Raw genomic sequence first — 27,913 nt, 5'->3', positions numbered from 1 at the left:
GCGTCTGTCTGATCGTCTCAGACAGGGTCTCCTTTCGTAGCCCTGCCTAGCCTGCAGCTCACTATGTAGACCAGGATGGCCTTGAACTCATAGAGATCCACCCGCCTCTGCCTCCTGAGTGCTGGGATTACAGGTGTGCTCCACCATGGCACCCGGCTGACATTCCCGCACTGAGGAGTTGTATCCCCAGGAGTTGAAGTTCCAGGTGGCTGTGATCCCGGAAGGGATGTGGAGGCCGCTGGGAACTAGACTGGAGGCACTGTTGAGGAGCAGCAAGCACTCCTAACTGCCGAGCCATCTCTCCAGCCTCCTCTTCTTGCTTTGAGAGTTCATGTATGGTTGCTGGTCCTTCCTGCTAACAGTGTGGGTAGGATTGGGTCACTGGTGGGCCCACTCGAGCCTGGTGTTTACTGTTCTTAACTGTGGGAAAGCTTTGAACTCCAAGCTTATTTTAGTTGACTATTATTACCAATTACAACTTCTTTTAATTACCAATACTACCTTAGACTGAGAAGCATTCAGATCCTCCCTTTCATTCTGTTCCTGTCATAGTAATTATGCATTTTATGGATGGAATTCATCCATCTCCAAAGTCCAACTTGATGTTAACAGACCCACTCCAGCCTCCCTCACCTCCCTCGCTCTCTTCCCCTCGGAGTGGAAGCCAAGGCCTTGCTCATACTAAGAGTGTGCCCCAGCACTGCATGTTAGTAGCATGTTACACCGTATGTTCATAGCACGCTGTTGGCTCACCTCCTACTTCTTGTGGATGGTGTGCGTTTTTAGTTTAATCCTGTCTGACACCCCGGCTCAGGCAGGTGAAGGTAGCGGTGCAGTCCTCCGGCACGCTGCTGATGCTGCTGTTTGCTCTCCGCATCCTTCTCTTTCCTGGACATTCCATGGCCTTGCCTTTGCTGGAGCTGTTGGCCGTGGCTGTTGTGCAGCTCTGAGCTGGCGCCTGTGTCTTGCCTTGCACTCTGCCCTCACCTCCTCCCTGCGGCTCCCATTTGTGCTGCTGCGCTCTCAGCCTCTCCTTTCTCTGAGCAGAGTCTTGACATAGCTGGTTATCACTTATCCTTCCTGGCTTTAGGAGCTTTTGGCATTTACATGAGTAAAAGCCGCCGCTCTCCGGCATACAGTTCCGGGGCAGTTCCCTGAGCAGATCCGGGGAGTCCTGGAAGCCTGTGCACAGCGGGGCTCACAGTGCAGACGCAGGCCCACGTGCCTTCCCCCTGCCCTCTTGGCCCCCTCGGAGGCATCTCTTTCCTTTCCTCTCTTGGCAACCATGGGCCTGTTTTGTGTCGGATAAATGGGAAACCCAAGCAGCCTGCACCTTTAGAACCTTACCCACTGCGCGGGTAGGCATGCCTCTAGAACCATACACGTATTTGAGGTTGAGTCACACGGTGTGTGTTAGAGGTTACTAAGCCAGTCTCCTCCCATTGCAGGGAGCCCTCAGCCTATGTGCAACAGCCAGTAAATGGCATTAGGACGTGGGGGAGTGGACATAGTGGTGGACAGGTGTTTCTTCCCGTCCGCATCTGAGGGAAAGGTCGGCAGTTCCATCTGGCATCACTTTTCTTCAGCTGGAGAATTGTGGCTCTCGGTGCCTCTCAGAGTTTAGCCAGCAGTGAGTTCTGGAAATTTAGAACATTAACCATAGACTGCCTCTTTAAAACTTGTACCTTAGCTGGGCACAGTAGAGCACACCTGTGATCCCAGAACTCAGAGGGCCAGAAGCAGGTGGATCTCTGTGAGTTCAAAGCCAGCCTGCTCTACATAATGAGTTCCAGGATAGCCAGGAATATATATAGAGAGAGACCTTGTTTCTAAATAAATAATTAATAAATAAATAAAAATTGTACCTCACTGAGGTATAATTCATATACAGTCTTTTTTGTTTTATTTTGCTTTTTGAGACAGGATTTCTTGGTGTAACACAGCCCTAGCTGTCCTAGATTCACTTTGTAGACCAGGCTGACCTCAAACTCAGAGATCCACCTGCCTGCCTCTGCCTCTCAGAGTGCTGAGATTAAAGCCGTGCATCACTATGCCCAGCATATACAGTCTTTAAATACGTATTCTTGGCTGAGTGTGGTGGCACACGCCTTTAAAATCCTAGTACTAGGGGAGGCAGACGCAGGCAAATCTCTGTGAGCTTGAGGCCAAGGCTACAAAAGTTTACCAAGCGAGTCCAGGACAGCCAGGGCTACACAGAGAAACCTTTGTCTCCAAACAACAACACACTCTGCATATTTCTGCAGCTGGTTGTTGCCTTTGTGAAGACTGCTTTTTCTGGAAGTGGGACATACCTGGGTCTGGTCCTGTCTCGTACAGAACATGCTAATTCTTATCTGCAGTGCCGGTTTCTCTAAGCTGCTTTCTGCACCTGCCATGGTCCCATGTCGTTTATTTATTAACCATTTAGCGGGTTTCTTTTTTCTTTTGGTTTTTTTATTCCTTCTCTTAGCCTTTAGCTAACTCACTCACATTTATGGATCTTCCTTTTGCAGCTCCTCCTTTCTTCTGGCATACCTCTCTTTTTTGTTTCTAGTGCTCTGGCCGTGCTTATATCAGGCAGTTAAACCTGTGTCTGGGAATGTGTCAGCACTTGGCCACTCCAGGGTCAGCTCTTATTGGTTGATTTTTTTTCTTCCTGTGGTTCTTTTCATCATTCCTTCTAGCTGTGTTCGTTGATTGGTTGGTTGATTTGCAACGAGGTCTCCTGTAGCTCAGGCTGGCCTTAACTTCCTTTACAGGCAAGGGTGCCCTTGAACTCCTGATGCTCCTGCCTTTACCTCCTAAGTGCTTCGGATTGCGGGCATGTGCCACCATTCCCAGCTTTTCAGACATCCATGTTATAAACCTCTGCTCGTCAACTTTCTTCCTTCCTCCACCCCCGTTCTTTGCTCTCAGTGTTGGGAACTCAGGCTCTCCCCTCCACCCCCCACCCCTGCCACCCACAGGCTCTCATATATGCTAAGCAAGCACTTTCCCATTGAGCTGCCCCCACAAAATGTAATGTTGACATAAAGTTACTTAAAATTTCAAAATAAATCACAACTTTTATGTACTATTTGAAGAACTCTTTCCCAAGTTTTAAAAAAATTACATTTGTGGCTGGGCATGGTGGTGCACGCCTGTAATCCCAGCACTTGGGAGGCAGAGGCAGGTGGATCTCTGTGAGTTCGAGGCCAGCCTGGCCTACAAAGCACATCCAGGACAGCCAGGACTACAAAAGAAACCCTGTCTCAAAAACAAAACAAAACAAAAACAAACAAACAACAACAACATTACATTTGTTTATATTCTCTCTCTCTCCCTGTGTGTGTGTGTGTGTGTGTGTGTGTGTGTGTGTGTGTGTGTGTAGGTCAATATCTACTTAATTTATTTTATGTGTATTAGTGTTTTGCCTCATGTATGTCAGTGTACATAGTGAGTTTCAGGACAGGGCTGCACAGAGATACCCTGAAAAACAAAAACATGAAGTCTTTCGTATTCAGCAAAACATCCCAGGTTCAGTTTACCCTTCCTGATTACTACTCCAGAATAAGTTGTTTTTAGCTTTCAGTGGGGACCTGTCTTTATTTTCGTTTCCCTGTCTCTTTCCCCCCCTCCCATCTCCCCTTCCTCTCTTCTTTTTGTCTTAAAACACTAAGTAGTGTGCCACTGAAGCCATGCTCAAGGGGAGTTTAGGGGTCAAGATCTCTGCTGAGTTTGTTCATTACTGTTAAGCTCTATCTGTCTGTCTGTCTATCTGTCTGTCTGCCTGCCTCTTTTTCCTTTTAGCAATCAGACCAGCTTGGGAATATGGTGAGACTCTGAGGGAGGGGTGGGAGATGAACCACCACATTATGACTTGGACTTGTCTCTGAAGCCGTCTTTCTGTCTGCCGTGTCCTCCTCTGACACAGGATATGCTTTCTCTCCTGGAACTTGCTCTATAGACCAGGCTGCCCTCAAACTTACAGAAATCCATCTGCCTCTGCCTCTGAGTGCTGGGACTTAAAGGCCACCAAGCCTGGCCTCCAAGTTAACCTCTTTTCATTTTCCCTTGAGACAGGATTTCTCTGTGTAGCCCTGGCTGGAACTCACTATGTAAACCAGGCTGGCCTCGAACTCAGAGATCTGCCTGCCTCTGCCCCTGAGTGCTGGGACTAAAGGCATCTGCCACCATTGTCTGGCTCCAAGTTATCTCTTAGAGGTATGCCCTGGCCCTGGCTTCTGGGTTCATACTTTCCCTGCCACTTGGTCACTTACTATCGAGAGGGACATCTTACACAGCCCTCCCTGCCAGTGCCCCCCTTTGTTAAGTACCAGGTATCTGTAAACTGTAGGAACTTGGTTCAAGCTTTGCTTCCCTGTTGACTTGTTAATCCCGAGGCCTGGGTGCAACTTCATTTCTCTGCCTTGTACATTGTTCAGATATTTTGTTCCCTTCATCCTTGACCTTAGCCTGACTTTGGGCTCACTTTCAAGTATTGAGAATCAAGGTGCCATGGGCTCCATAGGTCCAGCCATGGCCATCTGATGTCCTAGTTTTTTAAAGGTGCTCTGAAATCCCTCATTACACATATTTCTAGAAATCCGTGTCTCATTTTAATTATGTGTTTAAGTCTCTTTTTATAGTTGTGTGTTGCTCTTGATAATATACAGAAACAATCTGGATGACACGCTTTCTGATTTATCCTAATGCTGTTTACCTGCAGTTTCTTTTGGGCTGCTTCTATATAAAATCTGGTCCTCTGCTAACAGTGACTTAGTCCCTCCCTTCCTCCTTTTATTCAACCCAGGCCTTCAGGCATGTTAGGCAAGTACTCTGTCACTGAGCCACGTATACATTTATTTGTTCTATATTTATTTACTTTGTTTATTTGTTTGTTTGTTTCTGAGTTTGTCCGTGTAACAACCCTGGCTGGCCTGAAACTCTAGCTGGCCTTGAACTCAAAGACCTGCCTGCCTCCTCCTTCCAAGTGCTGGGATCACAGGCGTGCACCATCAGCCTGGGCTTCCGTTTAGCATGTTCAGTTGTATCCCAGGCTCGCCTTGAGTTTGTGATCCCTCTGCCTCAGCCTCTGAAATATGATAACGGCAGGTGTGTGGTGACTATAATTTAGCTTGGTTTTTTTTCTCTTTGTTTCTTCCCCCATTTTCTTTTCAATAGTATAGCCTTGAACTCACAGTGTAGCTGGGGTTGGCCTCGAACTTCTGACCCTCCTGTCTCCACCTGAGTGCTGGTATTTTAGATACCCACCATCACTCCTGACTTATATGATGATAGGGAGTTAGCTCAGGGCTTTGTGCACACAGAGTAAACTCTTTCCCAACTGAACCCCAGCTCCAGCCCATGATTCTGTTTCTCCTGTTAACCTATGTGTTCCTTTTCTGGCCTTATGGCAGCCTTTTTATTTCTTTTAAAGATTTATTTATTTTTTATGTATACAAATCTTGTTATAGATGGTTGTGAGCCAACATGTGGTTGCTGGGAATTGAACTCATGACCTTTGGAAGAGCAGTCAGTGCTCTTAACCTCTGAGCCATCTCTCCAGCCCTTTATGGCATTCTTATATCTTTCTTATTCCCTAATTCAGGAAAAGCTTTTGATACCTTAGACTCACTGTGCGGTGTCATTCTCGGCGCACTGTAATGTGGTTTTGTTATTTTTGTTGTTGTTGTTTGCTTGTTTGTTTTTTGTTGGGTTTTTTTTAAATCAAATTAAGGCTATTCCTCTCCTTTAAAAATTTTTATTTACGGGCTGGAGAGATGGCTCAGAGATTAAGAGCACTGGCTGCTCTTCCTAAAGTCCTGAGTTCAACTCCCAGCAACCACATGGTGGCTCACAACCATCTATAATGAGACCTGGTGCCCTCTTCTGCCATGCAGGTGGACATGCTGGCAGAAGACTATATACATAATAAATAAATAAATAAATCTTTTAAAAATTTTTACTTACATTGGTGCCCTGCCTCATGTGTGTTTGTGTGGGCGTCAGATCCCCTGGAACTGGAATTACAGACAGTTGTGAACTGCCCTGTTGGTTGCTGGGATTTGAACCTAGGTCCTTTGGAAAGGGAGCCAGTGCTCTTAACCTCTGGGCCATTTCTCCAGCTCGGCTATTTCCCTTTTTTAACCTCTGCACCAAGAGATTTTTTTTTTCTTCCTAAGTGTAGCCACACACCACTTGTATTAGTTTTCTGTTGCTGTAATAAACATGCGATGGCCAAGGTAACTTATAGATGCGAGAGTTTGTTTGGACTCAGGTCCAGTGGGAGACTCCTTCCTAGCAGAGGTTGGGGTTGGGGGGTTGGGGCATTGGCAGCAGGCTGCTGGGACAGATAACAGTGGACCACAAGTATGAAAAAGCTGAGAGAGCAAACCGGAAGTGGGACAAGGCCATACACCCTCAAAACCTGTCCCCGGTGATGTCCGTCTTCAGGAAGGCCACCTCTGTAACACCCACCTGACAGTGTCACCAACTGAAGACTGACACTGTGCTGGGCAGATTCTGAGCTATTCTGATCCTAGTACCTTTAAACCCACAGAAAAGCCAGTCACTTGCCAATCTGACGACTCCCGGCAGCTTCTGTGTCAGTCTGTTCTCATGGCAACCTTGACCTAGCCCATCCCGACCAGGGGCTCCGCCGCTCCCTCTTTCTCTCCCGCTACACAGCAAGCATCATCCCTTACCTCAGGATCTGACTTGCTAGTTTGATCTTTCAGAAGGGCCCTCGAGCTCAGTAGGATGCAGTGGCTGGATCAAGGAAGCTAACCGCTCCAGCCAGGTCTGAGCCCAGAGCCCCCAAAGTGTATTCAGCATGGCTCTGCCTTCAGTGGTCTCCAGCTCTGGGCCTGAGTGAGACATGCCTATAGTTCATGGCTCCCCAGGATCCCAGAATATGGAGGTCCAAACGCAAGGCCCGGTTATGTGCCACAGCCAGGTGGTTTGAGTTTGATGCCCAGCTATTGAAAGCTGTGGGCAAGGCTTCCCTAGAAGGTAAGTCTCGTGGGACTGGAGAGATGGCTCAGCGGTTAAAAGCATTGGCCGTCCTTCCAGATGACCTGGGTTGAATTCCCAGCAACCTCCTAGCTCTTCAAAAGTGCCTGTAACTCCAGTTCAAAGGGACCTGGTGCCCTCTTCTGCCCTTCATGGCTACTGCATGTACATGGTATGTGGATATCCATGCCTGCTAAACATAAAATAATTTAAAAAAAAAATCTTTATTTACTTTTATTTTATGTGCACTGGTATGTAGGTGTCATATGCCTTGGAACTGGAGTTACAGACAGTTGTGAGCTGCCATGTGGGTGCTGGGAATTAAACCTAGGTCCTTTAGAAGAACAGACAATGCTCTTAACCACTGAGCCATCTCTCCAGACCCACATAAAATAATTTTAAAAAGGGAATGCACAGTCCCCTCCTTTCTCTCTGCTTCCTGACTGCCATGGTGTGAAATGCCCCTTCCCACCATGATGGACCGACATGAGCTGGAATTCCTCCCTTTAAAAGTCATATCAATTATTTGGTCAGAACATCAATGTAACTAACAGAGTGATCTGCAGGGGCAAGGTTCCGTGTTTTCACTTGTTAATACTCTTTGTCGTTACAGTTTCTGTTTGTTGTTTAGCCCTAGCTGTCCTGAACTTACTGTGTAGACCAGGCTGGCCTCGAACCCACAGAGATCCACCTGCTTCTGCCTCCCGGATGATGAGATTAAAGGCGTGCACCACCACGCCTGGCTTATCATATATGGTTTGTTTTTAGACTAGAAACATGTGTATAAGTGCTTGCCTGCGTGTGTGTATGTGCACCAGTGTACAGGACTGGTGGCGGAGGGTGTTGGGTCCCCCAGAACTGGAGCCACAGTTGACTGTGAACCACTGTTTGTGTGCTTGGAACTAAACCCGGGTCCTCTGTAAGGGCAGCACATGCCATCTTCCCTGCCCCTTGTTTTGTGAGCAAGACTCTCACGCTGTAGCTCCAGCTGGCCCTGAGTCTGAGGCCGGCCTCTTGTTTGAGCCTCTCAAGTGCTAAGATGACAGGTGCTAGACCCAAGACCTTTGTGAATTCTGCAGGACAAGATTGCCCTCCGCACTCTGTCCTGTCAGGCACCACTGTCTTTGGTATCAAGGTCATCTGTCCTCATAAAGAAAATCAAGAATGGTTTTTTTAAAAAAATGTTTTTGATTAAAAGTGTAGGAAAGCCTGTGTAAAGCTACCTGTACTCTTCAAAGGGTCGTTTTTATTCAGATTCTTGTGGTTTTTGTTTTTTTTTTTTTAGGAACAGGACAATTTATTTATACGTCTTGTGTCAGTTTTGGTAAACTGCATTTTCTAACAGACCTTTCCAGCTACATATATTTTCCCTTTTGCTGGAATGAAGTTATACATGCTCTGGAGCTTGTCTGTGGCAGGCCTGGTGCTTTGTCGGCCCACGCCCTGTTGACCCAACACTAGGCAGGGACCATGTGGTGCCCGTTAGCTCAGGTTTCGCCCAGCTTGGTTGGTTGGTTGGCCTTGGCTTTGGTTTCTCTGTGTAGCTCTGTAGCCCTGGCTGTCCTGGAACTCACCCTGCGGACTAGGTGGCCTTGAATCAGAGGCCTGCCTGGCTGGCTCACGGGTCATCTTATTCAGCTCCTTCTCGGCCCTCCCCTGCTTACAATCTTCCTTCAGCCTGACTTTCTCATGTTGGCGTGTCTTCTCTTGAAAGAAAGAAAGAAAGAAAGAAAGAAAGAAAGAAAGAAAGAAAGAAAGAAAGAAAGAAAGAAGAGACTGGGCATGATGGTGCACACCTTTAATCCCAGCACTTGGGAGACAGAGGCAGGCAGATCTCTGTGAGTTCGAGGCCAGCCTGGTCTACAAAGCGAGTCCAGGACAGCCAAGGCTACACAGAGAAACCCTGTCTTGAAAAAGCAACAAAAGAAAGGAAAAAAAAAAAAAAGAAAGAAAGAAAGAAAGAAAAGAAAAAAAAGGAAACTGGGTGGCGGTGGTGCACGTCTTTAATCCCAGCACTTGGGAGGCAGAGGCAGGGGGATCTCTGTGAGTTCCAGCTGGCATAGCTAGGGCTAAAACAGATAACCCCTCAAAAACAAAATTGTTTTTAGAGTGTACATGTGTGGGAGCTGTGCATGTGCCGAGGTCATGTTGTTGAGTCTCTCCTGGAGAGCAGACTTGGGTCGCCCTGTTTTGCAGCAGGCGCCTCCACCCACTGAGCCGCCTCACAGGCCCCATGTGTGCTTGTTTACTTGTGATTAAGTGAAAATTTCCACTGTATAGCTTTGGCCGGTCTGGAACTCACAAAGTCCATCTGCTTACTGGGGTAAGGGCATGTACAGCTATGCCTGGACTTGCTACATTCCATATGCTTTAATTTCAGTTTATGGAGCCAAAAATTAGTGGCTGGAGAGATGACTAGATAGTTAAGTGCACTGGCTGCTCTTCTAGAGGACCCAGGTTCAACTCTGCAGCCACATGGCAGCTCATAGCCACCAATAATCCCAAATCCAGGGTATGCAGGCACGTCCAGGGTGCACTGACATAGATGCAGGCAAAACACCACATACACAGAACAATTTAAAGACTTAAACCCCACAATAAACAGCAATAACAACAATAAAACCAACTCTCAGCTGTTCGGCCCCAAGAGCCATGCTTCTTTAGGATGGAGTCTGGTGCTCCCTGCCCGCCCCCCTCCCCGCACTGGCAGGTGGGGTTTTACGTGTTACCATGTCCTTTCTGTACCCCGTTGTCTTTCTTATCACCCCCATCCCCATCAGCACCTTCTGTGATATATGACACCCCTCCTTTCCATAGCCCTGGGGGTTAAGGCATCTGCTTGATTTGCAAGCGCGGTCAGAGCTGGCCTCATCTTAGCAACCTGAACGCTGTGTGGCTCAGACTTCTCTCTCTGGAGTCTGTGGAGACGTGCTCGGTACCCTACTTAGTGCTGAGAAGAGGTTGCACACGCCACCTTATAAGCTGCACCCAGGGCCAAGGCAGAGCCTGGTCTTGGGTGGACGCAGAGACAGTGTGACTCTGGTGTTCCCGCTGCTGCCCTGCTCGCTGTGCTGCATGCGTGTTAATCCAGGATTGTTTTCCTGTTAGGAAATAAACCCCATTAGCACTGAGTGTTTCCTCACATTAATTTCTCCTGGTCTGATGTCTGTATAGTACCCAGCTCGCTGCCTCTATGTGCTGTGTCCCGGGACTGTCTTTTCTGCCTCTTGCTTTCAGCCTGTCTTTATCCTGTGACAGGGTCCCATGGTGTTTCACAGGCAGGTCTGGAGTGCCTAGTGCTGACACCCTTCCCCTTCCATCTCCTGGGTAGATGGAACACACAGTGCCAGGCACTACCCCAGCTTCTAGGTTTGAGTTATTGGAGTACATGGCCCACTTTCATTTTCTATCACAACCTGCTGCTGTGCTGCTCCTCCTCTTCCTCCTCTTCCTCTTCCTCTTCCTCCTCCTCCTTCTCCTCCTCTTCTTCTTTTGGTTTTTTTGAGACAGGGTCTCTCTCTGTGTATCCTTGGCTGTCCTGGACTTGCTTTGTAGACCAGGCTGGCCTTGAACTCACAGAGATCCACCTGCCTCTGCCTCCCGAGTGCTGGGATTAAAGGCATGAACCACTACACTCAGCCAGCAGAGTGTGTGTGTGTGTGTGTGTGTGTGTGTGTGTGTGTGTGTGTTGCCTCCATGTATGTCTGTGCACCATGTGCCTGCAGTGCCTATGGAGGCCAGAAGAGGGCGTAAGATGTCCCTGGAACTGGAATTACAGAGGGTTGTGTGCTGCCATATAGGTGTGGGTATTGAACCGATGTCCTTGGTACCAGCAGCCAGTGCTCTTAACCACTGAGCCATCTCTCCAGCCCCTGATATCTGTCACTTTTGTTTTCTTATTTCTTTTTCTGCTTATATCTGAGTATTTTGTATTGAATTATTTTCTGGTTCACAAATCCTACCTGCTCTGTGTAACTCTTCCCCAAATCAGCCTTCTGAATCTGTGATTGTAGTTTATATCCTTATTGATTCTGGTTTTCCTTGAGGCTCTCAGTTTTATTCCCCTCTCCCTTCCACATTAGCAGACATAAAGTCCACATCTGCTAATTATCAGATATAATGTCTTTTTGTAAATTGGTTTTTTGTTTTTGTTTTTGTTTTTGTTTTTTTATCATTTGGTCTTTGCTGCTGTTTTCTGGTCTTCCCGGCTTTGTTCTCTTCATTGCTGGGCATGACTTGAAACCGTTTTAGAAGCCTGAGCAGCTGTTCAAAGGAGGGCCTGGTTTCTGGTCCTCCCAGGCCGCGGTGAGAGGTCCCGGGTGGGCCAGTGCAGGCTGTTATTGTGGGTTACAGCCGGAAGGCAGAACGGCTCTGGCAGGCTCCAGGATCTAGGCTGCCTCCCAGGGCAGGAGCCGGCTGGCTGTGTATTGGCTGTTGTTTTTCTGAGTCTTGTCCTGCATGCTTGCTACTTAGTATTCTACAGTGACACCCAGGGATCCTGTAGAGTGGTGCTCAAAACGCCATGGCTGAGTCCTGTGCCTCCCTCAGGTCTCCCCGCTGCCTAGTCCCGAATGCCCCCTACTCGGCTCTGTCTTTCCTCTCTTTGGGACCCCTCCTTTTTAAATTTTATTTTATTTATTAATTTATTCATATTACATCTCAATTGTTAGCCCATCCCTTGTATCCTCCCACCCTCCTTTTTTTTTTTTTAAACAGCTCTTCCAGTCGTTCTCCACATAGAAGCTCTTCTTGCCCTGGGACTCCATAGCTGGAGCACGGCCTTGCCGTGGACTCCTCATCAGATGGGTTTGTTTATTCACAGCAAGGCACTGACTTAATTTAGAGATCACGAATAGGGGTATAGTGAACACTGCTCACTTGCTGTCTGTTCCCCAGGGCAGCCATAAGTACCATAATCTAGGTGCTTTTCCAAGTCCAGGGTGCATTTATGCAAGTGTGTATATATAGTTTGGTTTGGTTTGGTTTTTTTGTTGTTGTTTTGTTTTTCGAAACAGGGTTTCTCTGTGTAGCCATAGCTGTCCTGGACTCGCTTTGTAGATCAGGCTGGCCTTGAACTCACAGAGATCCACCTGCCTCTGCCTCCCAAGTGCTGGGATTACAGGTGTGCGCCACTGTGCCCGGCCCGTGTGTGTGTGTGCGTGTGTGTGTGTGTATTTAAGTGTGAGGTATTAGCTTAACCCTGTACCTGGCTTTGGCTCATTAAGTGTCTGCACATACAGAATTTTTGTTTCGTTTTGTTTTTCGAGACAGGATTTCTCTGTGTAGCCTTAGCTGTCCTGGACTCACTTTGTAGACCAGGCTGGCCTCGAACTCACAGCGATCTGCCTGCCTCTGCCTCCTAAGTGCTGGGATTAAAGGCGTGCGCCACCACTGCCCAGCTCACACACAGATCTTTACTTTGACCTATGCCCTTTGTGTGACCAAGGCCTGTTCCCTCAGCACCACTGGTCAAGAAAGCCACATCCTGTCCTGTGAGGTCCTGTGAGAGGGTAGTGCTGTGTACTCTTGGATGTCTTTGAACAAAGTAGAAAAACGCGTGGAAGGATGAAGAGCAAGAAGGAGGCTTGGCCAGAGTGGCTCTGGTGACAGCCACCAACCGAGGTAGCCCACAGAGCGAGGGAGAGCCTGGAGTGGTGGGGTATCCAGCCAGGCTCAGACGCCAGAGACTCCTGGAGCATAAAACCACCTCACCTACTAGGGCAGGGCAAACTTGGCTCCGGGGAGGGACACTGGCCAGGACCATGGTGTGAAGGCTGTACCAGCCATGTTAGGCTGGCCAGCCAAGAAACCCAGAGGGCCAGGCCTCTCAGGGGAGCCGTAAGGGTCCTGCAAACAGAGCCCAGGAGGCCACTTAGATCCAGAAGCTTGGCCACTGGGTCTGATATGGGCCCTTGTGTATGCTGCTACCTAAGTCTTCTGGCAGCTGAACATGGTGAGTTTAAAGACCACAGATCCCAGCCAGGTGTGGTAGTTTACACTTCTAATTTCAGCCCTCCGGACGGACACAGAGGTGGGCAGATCGCTGTCAGCCTGGTCTACAAAGTGAGTCTAGGACAGCCAAGGCTATACAGAGAAACACTGTCTTGAAAAAGAAAAAGAAAAAAGGTCACAGGTCCCTCTGTCATATACCTGGGAGCCCACTTCAGCCATGGTCCCACATCCACTGTCCAATCTGGATTTCCCTAACCGGCTTATCTTCTTGGGTATCCAATCTGCCACATTTCCTTGAATTTAGATGGCTTTCCCACACATTTTGGCATGTGTGAGATGGGTATGTCCAGGCAACATTAGTGACGTGTCTGACCTCTGTCACAGTCCCTCCTGGTGGTGAGAGCATCTTGGCTCCTCTTTGAAGGGCTCTGGAAGCTGTGAGGCAGGACACTGCTTCAGGCAGTGCCTATGTGTGTTAGGCCACTGACTAGCAGGATGTGCTGAGCATTTCAGAGCTGGCTGACCCATAGAGCCTCCCCTCAGTGCTGGGCAGAGAGGTGGTACCCAGAGGAAGGAGAACCACACTGGGTGTCCCTGACCCTGGGTCAGACTAACATTGAGCTGACCCAGACCCTGACCACCAGGCGGGCACCTGAGTCCTGAACTCATGACCCTGGCCTGGCTGGTGTTGGGCAGGAAGTGTATGTTTGTTGGGGATAGGGGTGGGGGTGGGGCACAGTCCTTGTGGAAGATCAGGGCGCGTGTGAGAATCCTTTTGCCTTCCAGTCACCTAGGCCTGGTGTGGTTATAGCTGCTCACCTCACGGCCTCTCCCCCAGGCTGCCTGCTTTTCATCCCTGTAGCCTCAGGTTAGTGGCAAGCTGGGGCCCACAGAGGTGGACGGTGGTTTTTCCTGGTCTCCTGCTTGGAGAACCCATGGCGCTGCTTTTTGAGGTGGCTCTCATTTTACACTCTCACTTCTGACACAAGGGTTGCCAGGTTCCGCCTTCACCGGCACTTGGCCTTGTGGCTGGTTCTAGGTCCTGACTTCAAAGAGAAGGGTAGTGACAACTTTAGTCACATTATGGTGCGTGAGTGTTGAGCAAGGTCTTTGCAGAGCAGATCCTGATCTGTAAATCCCTCCACACATCTGCCTGTTTTTTGAAACCGAGGCTTGGTTGTTCCAGGTTTTGTTTGTTTGTTGTTTTGAGTTTTTGTTTTGTTTTGTTTTGCTTTTTGTTTTTTCGAGACAGGGTTTCTCTTTGAAACCATCCTGGCCGTCCTGGACTCACTCTGTAGACCAGGCTGGCCTCGAACTCACAATGATCCACCTGCTTCTGCCTCCCCGGTGCTGGGATTAAAAGTGTGTGCCACCATGACGGCCGGTGGTTGTTTTGCTTTTAAAGATTTATTTGTTGGGCTGGAGAGATGGCTCAGCAGTTAAGAGCACTGACTGCTCTTCCAAAGGACCTAGGTTCAACTCCCAGCACCCACATGGCAGCTCACAATTGTCTGTAACTCCAAGATCTGACACCCTCACACAGACATACAGGTAGGCACAACACCAATGCACATACAATAAAAATAAATAAAAATTTAAAAACAGATTTATTTGTTTATGTCTATCGCTAGTTTATCTTCATGTATACTTCTGCACATCAGAAAGGGGCCGTGGATTCATGGGACTACAGTTACAGCCAGCTGTAAGCCTCCATGTATGTGCTGGGAATTGAACTCAGGGCCTCTTGAAGAGCAGCCAGTGCACTTAACACTGAAATCACAGATATCTTCCTGCCTCTGCCTCCCTTCCTTCTGTGTGTGTGTGTGTGTGTGTGTGTGTGTGTGAGTGCGCGTGCACGTTTTGTTTTTGTTTTAAATGTTGAGTTTTGAGAGTGTTTTCTTTCTGCCTGTAGCCACCCTCTTTTGTCACTCACCTAAGTTTTGTTTGTTTGTTCTATATTCATTTTTTTGTTTTGTTTTTTTGAGACAGGGTTTCTCCATGTAGCCACTGGGCCTCAGAAGCTTCCTGGGTGACCATGTAAAGAGCTGGGCATGGTGGACACACTATTAATCCCAGCAGTTGTGGGGGGGGGGGGAGGTGCAGAGGCAGACAGATCTTTGAGTTCAAGGCCAGCCTGCTCTACAAAGTGAGTCCAGGACAACCAAGGTTACACAGAGAAACCCTGTCTCGAACCGCCCCCATACCCCCCGCCAAAAAAAAAGAGAAAGAAAAGAGTCCTGGAATGTAACACACATATCATGTGACCACAAGTATCCAGTTTGCTTCCATGGTGTAACCCCAAGGGGACAGGTCACTGATCCTGGAGAGAAAGCATGAGTCCCTGCATGTCTGGGGACACTGCTGTGATAGAGCTTTCTGCCACTCCATTTCAGCCAGTGATTAGTCAGCTCTTCATAGAAATAGCTAACCATACCGCACGTGCTCTCGCCCTAGGATGCCCAGTCCTAGAAACCAGAGCCTTGTCACCTGGCCATCGATACCACTGGGACCAGTCCTGGGTGAGAGGATGCTGGGAACTTCATGTGACCACAGGATCTCTCCTCAGCTCACAGTCCTCTTGGGAGTGGGGGTGGGGTACAGGGACGGCAGACTCCCAGCACACCTGGGACAGGGACAGGCCCTGATATCAGCAAGGCCTGTTGAGATCCACGGGGGGTGAATCTCTGGCGTCCCCTTTAATGCCTAGCAGCATCTTAACCCTGTAGCAGGGGTGGGGGTGGGGGGTTTGTAGGGGAGGATGGAGGTGCCTGAAACCACTCAGGCTGGTGGTACCTGGGGACCTGGGAAAGGGATGGGGCACACGAAGGAGCTTAGAGCACCTTTGCAGATGAGCTAAGGCTCAGTTTGGGGGTATTTTTAGCAGCAGCAGCATCCAGCACTTGGCAGGGCAGAAATAGAAGAGGTTTTTTGGGGCTCAGGGCTGACAGTCTGTTGCTCTTGGGGAGCCAGGCTGGGGAGGGGTGTGCATGCGGAGCGCAAACAACTTCTGCTGTTGAGAAAAACATCTCGAGAGAGCGCTGGCTGCGGATGGAGAATTATTTCTGTTGGTGAACACTCTTTATGTAAATGCCACGCACAGCGCACAGCGTTGGCGCTGCTCGTTTGCATGTGTAATCACAGCAGGCGGGGCGGGGGGGGGCGGATAATTATGTTTTAAAATACCATCCGGATTGTTTGATGTGTTCCCTCAGTCTCTGGGTAATTCCGGGCTGTAAAGATTCCTCATTGCTCCATCGGATGGGAGACGCCACCTGGCCAGCCTGACCACCAGTTGGTTGGTAGCAGGCAGGGGGCTGCATCTCAGTAGCTTCCGTTTTTTCTGCTTTCTGTTATTGAATGTCCAACAACTCTGAAGCCGCCGTCGTACTTGGGGAGGGGGGGGGGGATGGGGGGAAGGGTTGTGCTTATTCTGGATGGAGCCTGAGGTAGCCTGGAGCCTCTGCTCTGTGGCTCCAGACCCTGGGGCCAGGGTGGGCTCCTCACCCCTCCTGCGGTCTCCTACAGTGAGTCACTGTTCCTTAGTGTGTGGGTGGTCACTTCAGAACCAGATGTTGGTCCTTGGGGATGGGTGCCCCACCATCTCCCTCAGGGGCAGGGTGTCAAGATGGCTTGCAGATCCTTCCTGTGCAGGACCCTCCCCTGCCATCTGCCCATAAGTTCCCCCCCCCCTCCGCCTCAGTGGCCCCCTGCAGAGAGGTTCTGGGAGTCCCTACTGTGTGGTCATTGTGAGAAGGAGCAAGCTAGGCCATCTGGAGCAGCCAGGTGCACCGGTGTCTGATCTTGGGGGCTATCTCAGGGAAAGTCTTTAAGTCTGAGCCACCTACCTTGAGCCTTCCAGTCTCTGAACCTGTGGGACCAACAGGTACTAGCTGTCCCAGGGCCATGTCCTACCTGCACCACATAGACACATACAGACAGACACTCAAGCAGATACATAAACATACATGCATAAACACAATACATACATAAACACACAGATACACAGAAACACACATGCGTAGCAACACAACACAGCTGGGGACAGCTGGCTGGGAACAGGTGGCGCTCGATCTCAGGACCTAACCTGTGTTTTGGGAACACAGGAAGGGGTGAGTGATGTGACACCTTTGGCCTCTGAGCAGAGTGGCTGAATGTGTTGCTGACAGTCTCTATGGCCTATGGGAGCATGGACCAAGCATCAAGGCTTCCTGGGAAAAGGGACTGGAGAGGCAGTCGGGGACTGGAGGGATGGAGACAAGGCTGTGCAGGATTGGGGTTAGGACCACAGGTCCTCCTGGGTCTTATAGCTTATAGTAAGTAGTCCTTATTAAGAAGTCTTGGCCCAGCCCTCTGTGACTTGTAGGAGATTGTTCATCCTGCCTGTTGGTTGTTGATGCTGGCTTGTCGTTGTTAAATTACCAGTATGGCCTAGTAATGTTTATTATTAGGCCTATAATTATTGTTACAACAGTATTTTCTGACCCACTAGCAATCAATCAAGACACAGACACCTATTATATTTTAAAATAGCCTTAGTTAACCTGGGGCAGGGCAGATATTAAGCCTCTAAACTACTTCCCATTGTGGGGCAGGTATGGGATACCTGTCCCAATCCCATGCCATCTGCTTCTAATAATGTCTATCAAGCTACCTCCCATCCATAACCCCATATACTTGCTAATGTCTGTCATCTGGACCAAATCCTCCATCCACACCGGCCATGTGCTTCTCCTCCATCTAACCCACAGCAGCCTTCTTGTCTCTTCTCCTCAGGTCTCTCTTCTTCCCAAGCCTGGGAACCTTAGCCAAGCCTATCTCATTTGCCCTGCCCAGGTGTGACAGCCTTTTTATTAATTAGCATCAAAATACATCAGACCAACACTGGCTAGCTGGTATCCTGCACTCTCTGGAACACTCATGTCCATGGGCTGCTGCTGCCAGCCGGTATCACAGGTGCAGCCTCTGAGCTACAGGTACAGAGGAGCTCTTCAACCCAGCTGCCTGTTCCAGCAGCAGAACATTCCCAGACAAAGGATGCCAGGCTGCCTGGGTTTAATCCGGACAGATATTTAGGATCATTCCCTTGTGCCAGGCCAAAACAGTCTGAGGCACCCTATTCCAGAATGTGCTAAGACACGCCCCTCCCCTGCCCAGTTGGACTAGTCCTATCTGGTTTCCTCTTGCATGAAGCCATGTTGAGGAGACCCTGGGTCCCCCCTTGGGACCTTGTTCTGTTCCCCTGCCTGTCTCCTTCCATGAATTTTCCTGACAGCAGAGCTGGCAGCTTCACCCTCTGAAAAGGGTGATGAGGTCAAGCTCCACCTGCAGCTTCGAGGTCTCTGGCCAGCTGTGTCCTATGTCCTGCTCCCAGCACATGCCCTTTGGCCTCCCCGTCAGCTCTGCTTCCCACCCAGCCCTTCATGCACTGGGTGGAAACACCACTCACCCTGAGCTGCCTGTTGCCAGGCCTAGGCGGGCTTTTCTCACTGGCTGTCTTCTCATTTGGCCTGTCAGGAAGGACAGTGCTGGGAGTGGAGATGGACACACTGCATGTATAGTGTGAAGGGCTGGCTGCCGTGGGTCCAGCTTAGCCCCAGGCTGGTGTGAAATGCTTCTCACCTGGGCCTTGGGGAGTGTAGTGGATGGGCACAGAGCAGCCCAGGTTCACCCACAGACTCCAACCTAATTGGGATAGTTTTTTTTTTTTTTTGTCTTAGTGCAAGAGAAGCCAGAGCCGGTGCCCCTGGAGAGCCGTTCCTGTGTCCTCATCCGTCGAGACCTGGTGGCACTGCCTGCCAGCCTCATCAGCCAGATTGGGTACCGCTGCCACCCAAAGCTCTACTCGGAGGGAGATCCCGGAGAGAAACTGGAGCTCGTAGCCGGTGAGGCAGCCCCACCCATCACTGTCAGAGCTATGAACGATACACTCATCACCAATCAGTCAAAAAGAAAGAAAGAAAGAAAAGAAAAAAAAAGAACATCTTCAATGTTCCCTAATTTCCTTTTAGAAGAATGTGTCATTAAAGGGAGTTATTCAATTGGATTAATTTAGCATTTTAATTGAGTCCCCTGAGCTGGCCAGGCTTCTGATTGGCAAGGGCTAGATCCATGATGCATTCTAATTTAGGTCACAGAGAGAACCGAGTCCCATAGTTTACCAGGGTCCCTCCTGCCCCACTATCCAGTTGTAGTATCTGAATGGTAGGTTGCTCACAGTCCAGGGTGGAGTCTGGAAGCCCTCAGGACCAGCAGCACCTTTTCAGAAACATCATCTCTTTAACGCTGGGGTCCTTGCATTTTTGTAAGGCAGTATTCAGTAAGATCCAAGTGAGTGGCGGACCATTGGCCATCACACTGTTTTCTTTGCTTCTTGTTCGTTTGAGACAAGTCTCTCTATGTAGCCCTGGATATCCTGGAACTAGATACGTAGACCAGCCTGGGCTCTCACTTAGGGAGGTCCTCTTGCCTCTGTCTCCTGAGAGGTATTAGAGGTGTGGGCCACCATGCCTGCTTTTAAATTTTTATTTATTTATTTATTTATTTATTTATTTATTTATTTATTTATTTTTGGTTTCTCGAGACAGGGTTTCTCTGTGTAGCCTTGGCTGGGCTGGACTCACATTGTAGACCAGGCTGGCCTCGAACTCACAGTGATCTACCTGCCTCTGCCTCCCAAGTGCTGGGATTAAAGGCGTGTGCCACCACCGCCCGGCCCCATGCCTGCTCTTTAATTGCTCCTTTTTTTGTTGAGGAAGACATGCTGGACAGGTTTTTCACCCCTGCATCTCAGCTCAGCCTCCCTGAGACACCCTTTCCTGCTTCTGTCTGACACCCTCATGTAGAGGATTTTATTTTTTCTTTTGGCTTTTCGAGACAGGATTTCTCCTGTAGTCCTGCTTTGTAAACCAGGCTGGCCTCCAATTCGCATCAATCCACCTGCCTCTGCCTCCCAAGTGCTGGGATTAAAGGCATGCACCACCACACCCAGTTTGTAGAAGATTTTTTTTTTTTTTCTGTATTAGCCTTGGCTGTTGTGGACTCACTTTGTAGACCAGGCTGGCCTTGAACTCACAATGATCCACCTGCCTCCACCTCCTGAGTGCTGGGATTAAAAGTGTGCGCCACCACACCTACTGGTTTTTTTTTTTTTGAAGATTTATTTATTATGTATACAGTGCTCTGTCTGCATTTACACCTGCAGGCCAGAAAGGGGCATCAGATCACATTATAGATGGTTGTGAGCCACCATGTGGTTGCTGGGAATTGAACTCAGGACCTTTGGAAGAGGAATCAATGCTCTTAACCTCTAAGCCATATATCTCTCCAGCCCCTTGTGGAGGAATTTTAACACTCTAGATCCTGTCCAATTGCCCCCCTCTCCTGGAAACCAGTGCCTGAGAGACTTCATCGCCAGCTCTCTGTAGGCAGCAGGAGTGTAGCTTCCAGGGTAGGGTGGGGTGGGACTGCTCCACCCAAGTCCTGGGGCAGAATAGAAACTCCGGGAGCTAGAGACAGTCTCTCAGACTGCTGGGATGCCCTTTAGGGGTGTAGAATTGTTACTTAGGCAAGGACTGTTCCTGCCCTCACCTAATCTCTTCCTTCTGCTAAGACCTAATATGCAGGACTGATGGGAAGTTCTAAGAACTAGGTGTGGTGTGCGTACTTGGGAGGCTGAGGCAGGGGGATTGAGAGTTGGACTTCATACATTGACATCTGCTGGCTTTAGGCTCCGGGGTCTACATCACGCGTGGCCAGCTCATGAACTGCCACCTGTGTGCGGGGGTGAAGCACAAGGTTCTGCTGCGGAGGCTCCTGGCCACCTTCTTTGACAGGTAGGTGTAAGGGGGGGGGGGCTACAGACGCTTCCAGAGCTCCCTGTAGCTGCTGGCTGTCTGGTCATCAATGGCTTGAGCTTGTGCAGCCCTCCACTTTGTCCTAACACTGGCGTGGCCATCTACCCTGGAGAGCCTCCTGAAGGATGGCAGCACATCCATGTATGCTGGAGCTCAATCTGGGGAAAGACTCACTGCGTACCCCTCCCCAAAGGAAGAGAAAAGCTACATGTATTTATACTACCAGGTACACACATGGGTCAACGGAGTCTAGTCCCCCAAGGAAAAGTGACTCAGTTGGGTGGCTCAGGATTTCCCCGCGGCTAATGCCTGGGCCTGTCAGCTTCCTAACATGGTCACTCGGGGCTGCCTGCTAAGCTGGGAATCATAGCTCCTAGAGGCAGACTCAGCCTCTCCCCCATCCCCCCATCCTACCTTTCCACTCCCTCATCTACCACACACACACACACACACACACACACACACACACACACACACACACACACACACACTGGATACAACTCAGAAGGCACGCACACGTATTCGGGGGGACACTGGATGGGCAGGGGAATTTGGGCTCTGTCACCTGGTGTGTGTATGGGGAATCCCATTCTTCGGGTCACTTCTGGACCAGCTGTGCCTCCTTTCCTCACCCCTCCTCCAGGAACACACTGGCCAATAGCTGTGGCACTGGCATACGCTCCTCTACCAGTGACCCGAGCCGAAAGCCACTGGACAGCCGAGTCCTGAATGCTGTGAAACGTGAGTGGGTGACGCAGGATCACCTGGGTAGGGTGGGTCTGGGACACTCTAGGAATCCCATCTGGAATTGAGATCCTGACCCAAGGAAGGCTCAGTCGGGCCCCAGGGTCAGAGTGCTTGCTTTGGCCTGCAGACTGGAACCAGGAGGGGAAAAAAGAGCAGCAAGCAGAACTCATCTCGAGGTGTTAACGTCCTTGGTAGGTTTCCAAGTGTGATGAATTCAGCTGCGAAACTATTTTAATATGTGAAATAGATCTAATTTTCCTTTTTGAACAAAACCCCTTATTTACATGTTGAGGTTATTTTGAGCCTTTGCCATCTGTTCGGCCGGCTTCTGCCTCCCGCTCCCGCGTGGTGGGGCGGAGCCCAGTCCGTCTCTGTGGCAAGCCACCACCCAGCCCTGTACCCTGGGATGCAGAAGCTGTGCCAGCCAACACACACACACAGACTGGCCCAGAACACAGCACAGCCACTGTGGCCACCGGCCCAAGACACGTCTATTGTCTTCCTTAGAAATTCCCTTTGTGCCGGGCGTGGGGGCGCACCCCTTTAATCCCAGCACTCAGGAGGCAGAGGTAGGTGGATCCCTGTGAGTTCGAGGCCAGCCTGGTCTACAAAGCGAATCCAGGACCTCCAAGATAACAGAGAAACTCTGTCTCGAACCCCCGCTCCCATCCCCGCCCAAAAAAAGAAATTCCCTTTGTGACACTAATTCTGCTTTGTAGAAGAGAGGTCTTAGCAGTGGTCAATTACAGTCCTGATGAATGTGGGGACAACAGGAAGGTAGTGAGGCTGGCCTCTGAGGGACCTGTTCCTAGTTGATGCTCTGTGGGGACCTGGCTTGGTCTCCGGCTCCTGGTAGGAAACAGAAGAGGGTTTCTTTTTTCTTTTTTTCGGTTTTCAAGATAGGGTTTCTCTGTGTAGCCTTGGCTGTCCCATACTCACTTTGTAGATCAGCGATCCTCCTGCCTCTGCCTCCCAAGTGCTGGGATTAAAGGTGTGCACCACCACACCCAGCTGAGGGTTTCTTTGTTGTTGTTGTTGTTGTTGTTAAGTTGATGAAGATACCAGCATTCCTTTTTGTTTGTTGTGTCTGAAACTAGGGCATATGTTAGCAAGCCAACCCTTCGTGTGGGGAGGCCCCTGTGACCTGTCTCATTTCTCAGGTGGAGGTGGGGAAGCCAGAGGGGTTAGGCACGGGTCTAAACCTGGTGGGCACCCAAGCTGACTTAGCTTACTGTTATAGACCCTTTCCCAAAGGGCCACATGGGCCTCCTGGGCCAAGGAATTCGAAAGTGACCGATAGCTTAACTCAAGGGATCTCAGTGGGAGCCACGACTGTAGACAGTCCAACCCTGGGTACCTTGCTTCTGTGGACACTTGGGCAGCAGGGGACCAAGCAGTGGGGAGACAGGCTGCTCTCACACCCCCTCCTTCTGCCTCCCACTGCAGTGTACTGTCAGAACTTCGCCCCCAGCTTCAAAGAGAGTGAGATGAATGTGATCGCTGCAGACATGTGCACCAATGCTCGCCGTGTCCGCAAGCGCTGGCTGCCCAAGATCAAGTCCATGCTGCCAGAGGGTGTGGAGATGTACCGTAGCGTCATGGGCACCTCGGCTGCCAGCCTGCCCCTGGACCCGGAGTTCCCACCTGCCGCCTCGCAGGTGTTTGAGCAGCGCATCTACGCAGAGCGGCGGAGTGACGCGGCCACCATCGTGGCCCTGAGAACTGATGCTGTGAATGTGGATCTGAGCACCTCGGCCAACCCTGCCTTCGAGGCTAGTGAGGAGGCGGATGGGGCTGGCTCGGTTATCCAGGAGGTGGCTGCCCCCGAGCCGCTGCCTGCTGATGGCCAGAGCCCCCCTCAGGCCTTTGAGCAGGGCAACACCAGCTCCAGCAGGCCTCAGACACCAGTGGCCACAGCAACAAGAAGGCCAGAGGGCACCTATGCAGGGACCTTGTAAGTGGCTGGCAAGGCCAACTCACAAGGGACCTAGTACTAAAGCTGCTTGCATGCATTACTAATACAAACAAATGTGATCAAAGCCACTTACCTACTGAACTGCTACTGCTGCCTGACAAAAATGTGATTTTTATTCTGCCTGTATTTAAAATGGATGAAGGAAACAAACGCATTCATTATACTGTAAACATTTAGGCCGCTGGCCACGCTCTGGGAGGAAGGTCCCGGGGCAACTTTTTGATACTCCCCAGCTCAGTCTCCCATGATAGTGCTCCCTCCCTCTTCTTGGAGAGGTAGAAGAGGCCACCAGGTCCCTGATGTTCCGCCCTGACTCTGCCTCATCCACCCTTCCTATTCCTCCTGTTCCTTTCCTATTCCTCTGTCCTTGTGGCTGGAGGGGCAGACATGACACTCCGTTCTTACCCATCAGGACCCCAGTGGGAGAGTGCTGGGCCCTCAGAGGCCAGACTTCTCTTGTTTTCATTCCTCCCAAGAAGCCGCTTGTGTGTGTGTGTGTGTGTGTGTGTGTGTGTGTGTGTGTGTGTGTGTGTGTGTGTATGGGGGGGCGGGGCAGGGCAGGAGCCCACACACAGCAGCACGTGTGTGCATGGAGACCAGTGATGGCCCTGCAGCAGTGGCTGTGGCTGGTCACCTGGGGTTGGGGAAAGGATGAGGCCTTCACCACCCCCACCCCTCCATATCCTCACTCTTGCTCCACCCAGATCCCCAGCGGCTGGCCTGCTGACTCCCCCAGAGTCTCTCTGCCCCTGGCCATGGTTGCCCTCACCACCCTCTGCCTCCCCAGCCACTCTGGGATTTTGCTTGTTTGCTGTTTTTGTTTAGTTCACACTTTTTTTTTTTTTTTTTTTTTTGGTGGTGGTTTGGAAACTTTCAGACCCAACAGAGAAAAAGAAAAAAAAAGAAAAAGAAAAGAAAAAAAATTAATGAGAGACTAGTATCCCTGACCCCAGCCTGCTTACTGTAGATTTGGGTGAATACTTGTCCATAAAGCCCCATCTTGGCCTCCCATTGGAGGCAGAGGGGGCCCAGAAAAGTGCGGCTGGCTGTGTACAGCCCAGCCAGGCATCTGTGGGTACCTGTGTAGTTGGCGGCAGGTACAGGCCTGGGCTGGAGCAGTTGGCGGGTGTGGATCTCATTGGGGACCAGAAATGTAGAGAAACATGAGAGCGACCTGCAGGAGGGGCTTCGAGGACAGCTGGCTGGCCTGAAGCTGGTGGTTGTCACTTTTAAAGCGTGGGACATGCTCTTGAGGCTGAGTGCCCAGGTGTCCCCTCTTGGACTCTTGTCTAGGGATGTCCTGCCCACCTGCAGAGCCTAGGAGCTCCTGAGGTGATTCCAAACCTGAAAGGTCGAATATTCCCTCTCCCTGTATGCATCTTGAATTTGCTGCCCCCACGAAACCCTCCTGTGTGCCCACAGGCTGGGCAGCCTCTTCCCGTTTGGAGGGCCGTGGCAGGAGATCTTGAGGTGTGGTTTAGACTCCATGTCCCCTCCTTTTGCTGGCACATCCCTGCCTTGGGGGCTCATGGGTAGCATCCATACAGTGCTGACTACATGTCTTCCTAACAGCCCCCACCCCCACCTACCCCCATCCACCCCCCAGTCCCCCCCTACCCCCCCCCGCCTTCTGAAAGACCTGTAGTTTGGGAAAGGGAAGGGGGCATTGTGGCAAGTACCATGGGAACTTAACTGAGTTGTGTGTTCTCCCCCCATCCTCCCATCCCCCCCTTGGTAGCACAAGACCTGCATTCCTGGGGCTCCAGGGGGTAGCTAATACCCAACTCCAGAACTAGCTCCCCAGAGATGGCCGTCTCACCTCTCCCACCCCCAGTCTTAGTCCGAGGTAGGTTGGAGCCCCACCAGCCCTTTAGTGACTTGGACCAAACCCTCCTGGTGCTGGGAGAAGACCACAGAACTGTGGAGGGTATGGCAGGATTGGGGGGTGGGGCTGTGCCCTTCCCCTCTGGAATATTCCTTGATCTGCTTCCCACACCCAAATTTGCACTTTAATTTGACCATCCATGGGGACCTTTGGGGAGACAGACCCACCTGTTTTGGTTGGTGTCAGAAGGGCTCTTTCTCATCCCTCCACTCCAAGATGGGCATGGTCCCCACCCTGGGTCAGCGTAGGGAGGGTGCTGCTGGCCGCACAGGATGCCTGACCACTGTTCGGGCTAGCACAACGTCCTCAACCTCTGTCCCTTAGCGTTTATAATTGCCATCTGTTTTGTTCTGGGTAAGGAAGGCAAGAGCTATAGGTAAAACTTCAATAATATTAATTAAATGTGAATGGATTCTGAGCTCTCCCTGTGCCCCAGGTGGGCCGGCAGGGCGTTTTGCACTAATGTGTCCCTTGGTGGACGTGGTGGGGAGCGTTTGCAGACATGCATGGCCAATGACTGTACCTGCTTGGGGGGGAGGGCACCCCCTCTGCATCCTGAATGTACTGTGAGGCAGGCGGGTGGCAGGCCTGGGCTCCGAGGGGCCTTCCAGAGTGCCTTAGCATCTTTTGATTATTTTTTTTTTTCCAAGGAAAACCAATTGAAAAAACCAGACTCCCCCCTCCTTTGTTTACAAGATGACTAATTCCAGAATCGGGGCTGCCTTGTCCTGCCACATGACCCTGTTCCAGATCCTATAGATGAGAGCCTCTCAGTATTCCTCGGATGTCTGCGCCTCTGTTCCTAGCTTGACTACTAGCAATATGCATACACTATGTAGAGTCTATTGTAGAAACTATTGCTACATCAACATCTTTGCCGTGAGGACAGTTGGGACTGGATCATGTTGGAGCTCCTGGGGCAGGGCTGCAGCCACCACTCTTCTGTCTTCCCAGAGCAGACAACAGTCCCTGGGACGAGCTGGCAGCTGGGATGGGTATAGCGGGTCTAGGGCAAGGGACCAGAGTCAGGTCTGATACTGTGAGCTTGGAAGGACTGCCTGCCTGCCTGCCTGGCTGTCTCAGTACTTGAATTCTGTCTTGTTTTCTATACCAGTTGCTTCAGCTAATGTCTGATTTGGTGTCTTCCTTTGCCCTTGAATGTCGATGCAGCGGTGTGTGAAAGGCAGTTGAGGTGAGCCTCTGAGGGTCCTGCATGGTGTGACTGCAGGTCTGAGCCTCAAGAGAAACTAGCTGTGTGGTGTTTTTAGAACCAGGAGGAAGGGCCTGTGAAGGCTGGTAAGATGGCAGGGCCTGTCCCCTCCATGGGTCTGTGGGTTGCCTGGGGCTACTTGGTTCAACAGTAGGATCTTCCTAAGGCCAGTGCTAGCCCTGTCTTGCTCTGTCCATTGTGCCCTGCTTCGGTTCCCCAAAGATGATGTTTCTTAGCTAAAGTGGGAAGGGCATGGCCCATCAACCAGCTGAAGACTCGAAAGGCTTGCTGTGGATCCCAAATTGGAATGATAAGCACGTGACATCTCAGCGTTACCCACTGCTTGGAATGGTGCTGCTGCTGTGTGATGCTGCGTGATGTCATCCTACCTAACCTGGGCTGCTGGGAGAAGTGTTTCAAAAATGGCAAAGGTGTTGGCTTTTGTTCGTTTTCGTTTTCCCCGAAAAGGAAAAGGGTGCAGCTTCTGAAGCATTCTGATTGAATGGCCGCTGCTTGTGTCCCCATCAGTCGCCTCATTGCAAGTGTTTTGCACACAATTGTGATTTCTATGTCAAAAGAAGCCAAAATTTGCAATACTATTTTTAGCAGACAAAAAGAGAACTCAGTATAAAATGTATAAATATTTTTGACTTGAACATTTTGGGTGGCACTGGGTGCAAGGAGAACAGTCGTCCCTTCAGTGGGATGTTTGGAAAAAGGACCCGAGAAAAAGGATTGTTTTGAAGGCACTGTCGAGGGGTTAACGTAGTATCATAACTCATGACTGTTAGAAAATAAGTTAATAAAGTCAGTCGCTCCCCTACCTCTGAGGAGGCCTTCACTGAACCACTGAGCTAGAGCAGACGCCACATCCTGGCTTTCTTTTGTTTGGGGAGGAGGAGGCCTTTATTTTGTCCCTCCAGCGTCCTCCTCTCTCTCTGTGCTGTGACCCTGTAGTGACAAGACTGTTACTTTGTAGCCATGGCTGACAACATTGTATCAATAACTAAAACCACAACAATGTCCGCAAGCTGACCAGGGAAACCGAGAGCTGAGAGCCTACGCTCACAGCTGTTTCAGAGGTGGAAGTCCATGACAAACGAAAGGGTGTCATCATTAATTGTAAAGCGCTTTGTAAAGTTCACATTTACAGAATAATAAAGTCAATTCAAACCCAGCCTTCCTGGACTGTTCTTGACCAGTGGGATTGGGGTAAGGGCATTGGCGAGAAGTCAGGAAGAGGTTTGTTTGGCTGTGGAAGAACGTGGGTTGCCTGTTCCCCAAAAAAGTCCCTGTTT

The 27,913-nt window shown here is 50.3% G+C and overlaps 1 protein-coding gene across 1 annotated transcript in view; it reads left to right on the top strand.

Moving 5' to 3' along the window:
* The window catches only part of Nacc2 (NACC family member 2), a 31,740-nt gene extending 7,901 nt beyond the window's left edge, over positions 1–23,839 (top strand). The window contains 4 exon segments of the mRNA XM_051166785.1: positions 18,663–18,827; positions 20,672–20,777; positions 21,442–21,539; positions 22,992–23,839. Coding sequence (XP_051022742.1) covers positions 18,663–18,827; positions 20,672–20,777; positions 21,442–21,539; positions 22,992–23,503 — 881 coding nt within the window. The 3' untranslated portion in view covers positions 23,504–23,839.
* Positions 23,840–27,913: the final 4,074 nt, after the last annotated feature.

This window comes from Acomys russatus, chromosome 24 (genome assembly GCF_903995435.1).
Source record: "Acomys russatus chromosome 24, mAcoRus1.1, whole genome shotgun sequence".
Classification (NCBI taxonomy): Eukaryota; Metazoa; Chordata; class Mammalia; order Rodentia; family Muridae; genus Acomys; species Acomys russatus.
Note: the sequence above shows the minus strand (reverse complement) of the source record. Positions and strands in the feature narration are given on the sequence as shown.